We start from the raw sequence: 9,459 nt of genomic DNA, 5'->3' as shown, positions 1-9,459 counted from the left end.
AAAAAAAAACAGAGGCAAATTTTTCTCATTTTCACTATCTCGGACCGAGTCTTATCTCTTTCTCATTTTCCCTTTTTTCCCCTTCTCCTTCTCGTCTCTCTCTTCCCTTCGCCCTAGCCGCACTCCCGTAACCACCATCATCCTCAGCTCCGACCACCTAACCACCATCCTCACACCCATTTTTCTCCGAGCCAAGCTCCAAATCTCAGGCACCCGTGAACCCAACCCCCGAACCAAGTGACCCCAGGTGCGAGCCCACCTCTGCGTGCCTTCGACCCAGTGGTCTCATCGTTCTTGGAGATCGCCGTTGGAAAAACTGCCGTTGGGATTTGACTCCCTCTATTTTTCTCGAATTGATTACCAAGACAGAGCTAAGCGTCTCAAAGAGGAAACTCTTGATGTTTTATGGCAGGGATCTAGGTCCCTTGGTTCTTCTTCACAGGTTAGAAACCTCTTTATTTTATTACCACTAATTGATTTGATATATTAATTCTTATATTTGTCGCTTCTACTAGTCCTGTGCTTGGATTCCAAGTAACTTCCTCTATTAATTTTATCCTCAGATTTTCAATGGCATATCGCCCCGGTATTATGATCCTCCTGATGGTTTCAAGTTTGAAATAAATGATGTTTCACCACCTATTCAGGTAAGTTTGATTGATCAATAATGTAGATAATGCCTGAAAGTTTGCATCTGAATGCATTTTGAAACATGTTTTTTGGTTGTAGGATGATACTCTTATGTTTGACTATAATGTTCAAGAGCGAGTGAATGACTTTGTTGCTGCCGCTTTAGCTCAGGTAAGAATTAGAGAGGAACCATTTAGTCGAATTCCATGTTTGCTAGATTACTGTATGCAAATGGTCAATATTTAAAATAATAGGAGTCTACACATGTTTGTAATGTTTAAGGTGTTACATATAAGAGCTCTCCAAGTTAGACCTGATAATCTAATTATTGCTTTACTTTACAGGCTCTAGTGTAGCCATTTCTTCTGTGTACAGGTCAGAAGAAAGTATAGAAAACACTATAGAAGTTGGACAAGGAAGTTTGAAGCTAATTTATTCAGCTCGTGATGGAAAGCTTTCACACTATGCTAACAACAGAAATTTGGTATGCTATGTTGAAGATTTAGTTTCCCAGTACTTTTTCCACTTCATTTTATATGGTTTGTTTTTGTATGGAGTTTATTTTATGTATCTTCTAATATTCAATCTTAATTCAAAATTAACACATACGGATAAATTATCTCATAGACATGTCATGGACAGTGATGCTAATCTTTTTCCTCTTTTTCTTTTTTTGGTTTCCAATTTCCTTGTACATTCATGTATTTGCTCATGGTTTTATAAAATTCTATATTGATGGAAAAAGATGGTGATGTGTTTACTATGTTATGTTCCTATTGAAGATTACAGCATCTGCAGAACAGTCATACATTTATTACAGTGGAAACGATGGAACTGATAAAGATCCACGGGTAGTGAATTATCTATGCACTTAAAAAATTTAATATGCTTTGTCAATTCCTAGATTACTTCTATTGTTTAGAGTAGTTTTAGCTGTTATCAATGTGGTGTTGTCTTTTCTGTTGAAGGCTTCTGGAGCATATGTCTTTCGTCCAAATGGCACATTTCCAATCAAATCTGATAGCTAGGTAACCAAAGTCGTTTAATTTGTGTAAAATTTTTAAATGATCATGAACTGTCAATTTATAGAATTGAGTACCTAAAGGTAACACTCCTATGTTCCAGGCTTCTCTAACTATGGTTCGAGGTCCGGTACTGGATGAAGTACACCAACGGCTCAATCCATGCATATCTCAGGCGATTTGCTGCTCCAAATATAACAAGATCATACAGTTGTTTTAGACTTGATATATCAAACTGTAATTGGGTAGGATTGGTTAGATAACATGTTTGGAATTGTGTTCTCAACCTAGGGACATTATTCCTTATAATTTCAGTAACAAACCCAAATGTATGCACAAATTACTAGGGTATTCAAGGAAAAGGAGCACGCTGAAGTTGAGTTTACTATAAGTTAACTTCTGAAATTGATCTACCAAGAGCACAGAGAATTCTGTTAACTTTGTTTTTCATATATATATTAATATAGTTGTCAATTTACTGTTTGCTGATTATGTTATTCTATTTTTAGATTGGACCTATACCTGTGGATGATAACATAGGAAAAGAAATCACTACTCAAATTACAACAGCCTTAAAGACTAATGGAACATTCTACACAGATTCTAACAGACGTGACTTCATTAAGAGGGTATTCTAAATCTCTAATACTTAAATTTGATAAGAGATATTTGAATCACACACTGTGCTACTTTATATATCATTGTACAGTTAAATATATGGAAGTTGAAGATCTTTGCGGTTTATTTTCAAGTCTTTATTCCATCTCATGGAAGCATACATGAAGTTATTATCCTGTGTACTTCTGTTTCTTGACGCATTGAAACATACGACTCATATAGATATGTTATGGTATTGATTCAATTTATTCTCAAGCTGCATTGATCTTACCTCCATTCCATTTTACAGTTTTTATAGTAAGCATCAATTATTGAGCATGTACGTAGTTCAACTGTCTCAATTCAATTTTTGAGAGGAAATCCAAAAACATATGCTTTGTTTTTGTTTTTCTCATGTTCAGTATTCTCTATGTATTATATTTCTGACTGCTTTCTTGCCTTTTGTTATTATTTTTCAGATTAATCTTGGAATATACATGCAAGACAGTATCTCAGAACTGTCAGTGTTGGTTGACCGTTCAGTTGGGGGATCCAGTTTAGTGGATGCTCAGATAGAGCTTATGCTCCACAGGTTTCTATTCTCTTTGATTTTTTTCTAAGATTAATTATTATTCCCTGGTTTAATGCATTTGATTTAATCAGCTAGGATTTCTTCCTCATGACTTCGAACAAGCTGCTTTGATTTTGTAGGAGATTTCTTCATGATGATTCAAGAGGAGTTGGTGAGGTGTTGAATGAAACAGTTTGTCTTCATGATAAATGCGAGGGTTTAACTGTAAGTATACCATTTTTCCAACCTCTATTTATAGTTGAGTTGATAATGGTGTCTATGAACAAATTTTCAAATGACACAGGGAGAACTAATAGACTCAGGTTCCATATGGATATTTACAATCAAGACGACCAAAGAAAATATGATATTTTTTAAGCTATTATTTTCTGTTTGATTTAGTTGTTATTTCTTATATTAGACCCATTTTGCAAGGTCTGATTCTAATCTGGCTTGAGCCCTGGGTGAGCATGTTACATTTAACTGTCAAAGCTTTGATGTGCAATGTGCAAGTATAATGAGATTCCTTTTGGGGTTTCATTTATCTTTTTCTCTGTTTTATTAAGTATGAAAATGTTTTATATGTTTGGATTAATTTGTGCCTCTGATTATTTTTTAGTATTTTTGGTATTCTTTTCATTCCTAAAAAAAAAAATTCTTCTCTCTTTCACTCATATGCCTCCAGCTATGAAGATTGCCCAACATTATGGTTCATGAGTTTTTTTATTTTAAGTTCTGGATTGGATACTTTTTCTCTGTTTCTCTCTTCATTTTATAGACTTATTATTTGTTGGTTTGAGATTAATGAGTTTGTTCTACTTATTTATTCATTGATTGCCTTTATATATCTATATATATGTTTGTTCAACGTTTTCTACAATAAATCTCAATAATGATGTGTTTATATAAACAAATATTGACCTACATATTTTTGCATGATATTGAGTGATGATTCTTGTACATACACATAAGAAAAAATGTGTATGATAACAAAATAAACTATGTGAACTATAGTAGTCCAAAACAGGGGACTAATTAATCCTATTAGGTTCTAGTTCTAGTTGTCTCATTAAGTTCATGTATGTTTTTGCTTCTAATGGAACAATTTACTTTTTGCTTTGCTAATGTTTAAATGATTCTTTTTCATTTCTTTGTTTTTGTCATGTGAATCCTTTTTCATTAAGCTTTGATTAGTTTCCTCCCCTTGTAAGTTTGGGACAATTTTGTTCTAAATTTTTCCTTTTGTGCTTGTAGTGGATTAGGCTAATCATAAGTACTCTTTATCTTATTTTTGTTAATTTCTTTGCCATATATTTGAATTATATATATATGCTTTTTGTGTGAGTTTATATAAACTAAGCAAATAAGCTTTGGGCATGTAGTTGAGTACTTGAAATTGAGTCTTTTAGGGTTTGAATTTTGTAAGGACAAATTTTTACAAGAGATTTAAATGATTCTATAATATATGTGACCAGTTGTGGGACCACCGGCATCTGCAGGGCTTTAGTCAAGGTATCTATTCTATGTTTAATTGATAACTGTACTAAAGGTTTTGCTCTTTATTTTTAATTGATTTTAGGTTCCATGTCAATCTGTTTGGGTTAGTTTGCTCTGTTTGCTTGTATAATTTAGATAGATTTTTTTTCTTTCAAATCACAACTGAATTGATATGTTGCTCCTTTTAAACATAAAACTTTCTTTCTATAGTTTGGTTGCTGAGAGATGTGTTTAAAATGAAAGGAAAATTTTATTCACTGTTGTTGTGATATTTTAGGGAATCACATATTTTGGATACCCTTTTGGTTATAGTTGGAGATTTGGGTTGAGCATTTTTTTTTATTTTTTTTTATAAAACACTGAATTTGATCACCAACACTCTTGATATTTGAGTCTCATAACTTAAATCATACCAATGTATAATTTGACTCTGATTCTAGTAGCGCATCATGCCAATGCATGATTTGATTTTGATTATAGCTTTATAGAACTAGTAGTAGCCATTTTCATGGCTCATATTCTGAGGGATATTTTTTAAGAGCTTTGCTTTCCTTTTAGTCATTATAGAGATTGCAAAACTAGGAAAGTTTAAAGATTGTTTGTTCTAATATTGTTCCTGTGTATAATTTTCTATCGAAAGGAAGAGTCAAGAAATCAGTTTGATTAAAATATTGGTATACTGTTACAAAAATAGCATTACTGTTTTTGAGTTTTTTTAGTCTTGGGATGGTACAGTTTCAATGTCATAAAGTTGAGGCAAATTACTAAGGAGTTGTTTTTAGACTTATTTATTTTGGCAAATCAGTTTGGATGATGATTTATTTTGGATGATGATTGATTTTGGTTTCATGGTTTATAGGAAGCAAGAGCTCTACTAGGAAGACTTAAGTATCAAAAGGGTAACATAGAAGTTGCACTTCATGCATTTGAAGGAATAGACATTGCTGCAGTGACTCCTAGGATGAAAGGATCCATTTCTAGAAGATGTGAACAAAATAGACGCCGTTCACAGAGTGATTCTGTCCCACCTATGTCAATGCATGCTGTTAGTCTGCTCCTTGAAGCTGTTCTTCTCAAAGCAAAATCATTGCAAGGCCTTGGACGATATGAAGGTATTTTCTTTACCTAACTGTAATTTCATTCTTAGTTCATATAGCTTTGGAATTCTGTTTCACATTATTGTTGCTGCTGTCTAGTACTAGTCAAAGTAGTTTTTCTTTTCCTGATATTTTTATTGTATTTAGTAAAATGTTAGAAAATATGATTGGATTATTACTTGTTGATTTTCATTTCTTAGATATCTAAAAGTTTAAGATTACTAAAATAGCAAACTTTTATGATCCTCACAAACTCCCAATCTTTATTCCTGTACTTTTTGTAGAAGCTGCTCAATCAAGCAAAGTTATTTTGGACACTGTAGAATCTGCTCTGCCAGATGGCTTGCCTGAAAACTTCACTTCAGATTGTAAATTACAAGATACTTTATCTAGGGCTGTTGAATCACTACCAGAGTTTTGGAGTTCAGCCATCAGAATAATTGGTGGGTTTTTCACTGTAAATCAGTGCATTTTCAACTTGTGGCACAATGATTTTTCTTTCCTTTAGTTGCAATACAATGTTTTATTTGAATTGATGTCTAGTGAGACTAAAAGCTCAAGTTTTTCTTTTTTCCAATTCATGAGGGGGCAAACACATTGGTGGTTGTTCAGATACAACTTCTTCCTATACTAGTTTTTTCCTTTTAATTTGCAAACACTAATATACTAGCCAAAACCTTAGTTATATAATTTTTTTAGGAAAACTTTATTTCTTTAGAAAACCTTTGGCCTTGTATGATAATTTTTTTTTACTTTTATGTTTTGCCTTTTTAAAAAAAAAAAGAAAAAAACAAGAAAGAAATATATTTAATTCGTAAAAAAATATCCAAGCATGCCCATGAATGAGATCTCTCTACATTTTGGCAATATGCACTTTGCTTAGGGAAAAAAAAAGACTTTTGTGGCTGCTTATTTCCTATGCATAAACTGTGAAGCTATATGAAATAGTTGGAATGGGAAATGGAGAGAACGAGCCAAAGCAAGAGTGAGAGTTGGAGGATGTTATAGTAGACAATACTCTCCAAGTTTCTTGTTTAAAATCAGATACCACTCAACTTGACCGAAATGAGTTTCTGAATCAGATTTCTGCAGGTATTATAGCTTTATATTCTTCAGATTACATCATTGATGATTGGCTTTATATTCCATTAATAATCAACTCATTTTGCATTATTTTTGTTTTGGGGTGAAAGATCCTATGAAACAAGCGCTAGGTAGGCTTGTTTCGGGTTGGAATGCAAGATTGCCTTCTATTTCTTTTAAAAAGGCCATCCATCTATTTTAAGCTTATACTATTAAGATTTCAAAATCAATAATCAGGATCATTCATGTATGTTAGTATTATCTGCATTTAAATTACTGTTCTAATTTTTCTATTGAATGAGCTTTCTATATAATTGATTTCTTACTATTAATTAATCAAGCTTTGTGTGCATACAGTAGAGAAAAATAGTACTTGTGAAACAATTATATCATCAATGTTGCTTAGTTTACTCTTTATAAAAAGGGATTTGATTTCTGTGTTCAATTAAATAGCAAGTTAAATTTTATATTTTGGAATCTTAACATTCTTATTTTCTGTCTGAATTTTAATTTCTTATTTAATGCTGTTTTTGTATCTATGCAATCAAGATATTTCTATTGGCATGTATTGCTTATATTGTATATATTTTATTAGCTATAATAGTACTTATTAATTAGCTTGACAATTTTTTTTGCTGCTGAAATTACCTTGACTTAGCATGGCTTGAAATTTGTATTTTTGTTTAATGGTGCATGAAACTTTCTTGCTTATAAATTATGTTCTCATATGTGTGGTGCCACTAACACTCTATTTTGGTTATTGATTATAAGCCCTGTTTATTTTATAAAAAAATCTGCACATTCTTGTTGATTAAGATTCTAGGTGCTATAATTGGAGGTTTTACTTAGCTCTCTCTCATAGATAAAAGAGTCAAAGTTCCAGAGTATTATTAACATATTGGATTTATTGCATTGCATTTTAATCATGATTTTTTGTAGTTTTTGTGCTGTAAAGACTGTTATTTCTCAGTTCTTCATCAATTAAATTGATTAGTATATTTTCACTGTTAGTTGGAAGATATGCAGCTGTTGTTTACATGAACCAGGTTTTAACTAGAATTAGCCTAACATGATCTACATTTCTGCATAGCATGCACACATATCATGTATTTACAATTAGACAGAGACACTTAGAGAGATCTGAATGAGTTATGTGTCAGAGCTTGGCTTTATTCTAGGTTAGTTTCTTCAAAGTCTTTGTTGCGGATTTTTGTCTATTTCCAGCCTTCATTGCTGAGTTTTTTTGGGGGGCTATGTTTTCTAAAGACAAAACAGAGTATTACATCTTATTTTCTAGTTTACATTATTGGAAATTTTTTTGGCCATTATTTCCATTCCTTCATAGCCGTCAAGTCTGATTTTACCTTTCACAATGTCTGAAACAACCGTGACAAGTGGGTCAACTGGGTTTTGTAAGTCAACATACCTCTATAATTTTTTAGGCTAATGAGTTCTTATGAATATTGTTGACTGTTTTTAATAATAGATAATATTTTAATTGTTTCATCTTTCTTTTGTCCAAGTAATCTATAGTGATTACTTTCTTTTTTAATAGTTCAGGGTATTTCTTTTTTTAATACTTTCTTTTGTGAAACATCTTACTTGCCTAGATGTCACGTTAAGTATTATTTATTTCTTTAATTATTTTTATTGTTATACTAAATAAAGAGAAGTTAAGTTTTTAGTTTTACATAAACATTTACTTTTGCCCTTTGGCTACTGAAGTAATATGATAATTTGCAAACCTCTTTTTTTTTTCTCTATGGGATACTAAATTGTAGAAAATGACAGCTTAACTGTCTATTTTGCAGATTGATGTAGGCATTGGATCTTCATCATTTGCAAAATCACAGGGCCCGGAATGACTCATTGATAGTGGATGTTTGCCAGGTGAGTGGGAATTAAAGTCTTCTTTCTTGAAAGCTATATTTCTTCTTTCCTTGAACCATAAGCATTTATTTTTTCCTGTACTGGTACAAAAGTATTTTCTTCTCTTACAATGTTTATATGTTAATGGTCAGGGTCAATATAATTCGACACTGGTTTGCCCAGCATGTGGAAAGATTTCAATCACTTTTGATCCCTTCATGTATTTGTCGTTGCCGCTACCTTCAACTGCAACTCGGCAAATAACTGTGACTGTGTTTTACAGCGATGGAAGTGGTCTTCCTATGCTATACACTGTTAGTTTGCTAAAGCAAGGTTGCTGTAAAGATCTTAGTGAACAACTAAGTAATGCTTGTTGCTTGAAAGTAGTAAATTTTAGACTCCTTGAATACTTAAAGAATATTTTGTTGTTGATGACAGTGTTGCATGTTTTAAACTAAATTATGGATTGTTAATTCAATGTAGAATGCTCTTACTTTTTGTAATTTGAAAATCAAGTTCATTTGATGATGCTAGTATACATTAGAAAGTTAATTTTAATTATATAAAAAAAATTAAAATATAATAGAATAAATTAGTGTAATATAAATAAAATATATAATGAGAATTTAAATATATCTAAATATAACAATAATACGAAAATTGAGTTATAATATATATTACAATAACACTTTTTATGCAAAGAATTATGTTATGGAAACTTCATTATATAACACAAATAATGTGTTATACTAAAGTGTAGTATAACACAAAAAAAGTGTTATAGTATCGACTATAAATAACATAATTCAACACTTATCTATATATTAAAATAACACAGAAATTGTGTTATCGTTGACAGTACAATAACACATCTGTATAACACTGATAAAGTGTTATGTAAAGTACCTTGACCTACGATAACATAGTCTGTCTTAACACATAAGAAAGTGTTATCGTAGGTTTTGATAACACATTTTTGGTGTTATTAAAAGCATTTTTTCTTGTAGTGGAGGGCAGTTTGATCTTTTGGTGTTTAAAGTCAGAGATAAGGGTCATGTTGTTTTATGCCTTGGTGGGATGTGTAGAAAGTGGT

The 9,459-nt window shown here is 31.7% G+C and overlaps 2 protein-coding genes and 1 long non-coding RNA gene across 3 annotated transcripts; all 3 read left to right on the top strand.

Annotated features, from left to right (window-relative positions):
- Nucleotides 1-572: 572 nt before the first annotated feature.
- On the top strand, nucleotides 573-1,482 carry LOC133815918 (uncharacterized). Its single transcript, XR_009884906.1, has 4 exons — nucleotides 573-647; nucleotides 730-801; nucleotides 975-1,114; nucleotides 1,413-1,482. It is a non-coding gene; the product is annotated as an uncharacterized LOC133815918 (long non-coding RNA).
- A 285-nt stretch (nucleotides 1,483-1,767) lies between these two features.
- Nucleotides 1,768-8,742, top strand: LOC133814067 (alpha-mannosidase At3g26720-like). Its single transcript, XM_062247077.1, has 4 exons — nucleotides 1,768-1,782; nucleotides 2,162-2,281; nucleotides 2,729-2,841; nucleotides 8,309-8,742. Exons 1-4 carry the CDS (start codon nucleotides 1,768-1,770, stop codon nucleotides 8,316-8,318), a joined length of 258 nt encoding a protein of 85 aa, XP_062103061.1. The 3' UTR covers nucleotides 8,319-8,742.
- On the top strand, nucleotides 3,091-5,922 carry LOC133816822 (protein NPGR2-like). The gene is made up of 5 exons (XM_062249124.1): nucleotides 3,091-3,143; nucleotides 3,242-3,332; nucleotides 4,400-4,420; nucleotides 5,177-5,429; nucleotides 5,699-5,922. Exons 1-5 carry the CDS (start codon nucleotides 3,091-3,093, stop codon nucleotides 5,920-5,922), a joined length of 642 nt encoding a protein of 213 aa, XP_062105108.1.
- Nucleotides 8,743-9,459: the final 717 nt, after the last annotated feature.

Source organism: Humulus lupulus, chromosome 2 (assembly GCF_963169125.1).
Source record: "Humulus lupulus chromosome 2, drHumLupu1.1, whole genome shotgun sequence".
Lineage (NCBI taxonomy): Eukaryota > Viridiplantae > Streptophyta > Magnoliopsida > Rosales > Cannabaceae > Humulus > Humulus lupulus.
Note: the sequence above shows the minus strand (reverse complement) of the source record. Positions and strands in the feature narration are given on the sequence as shown.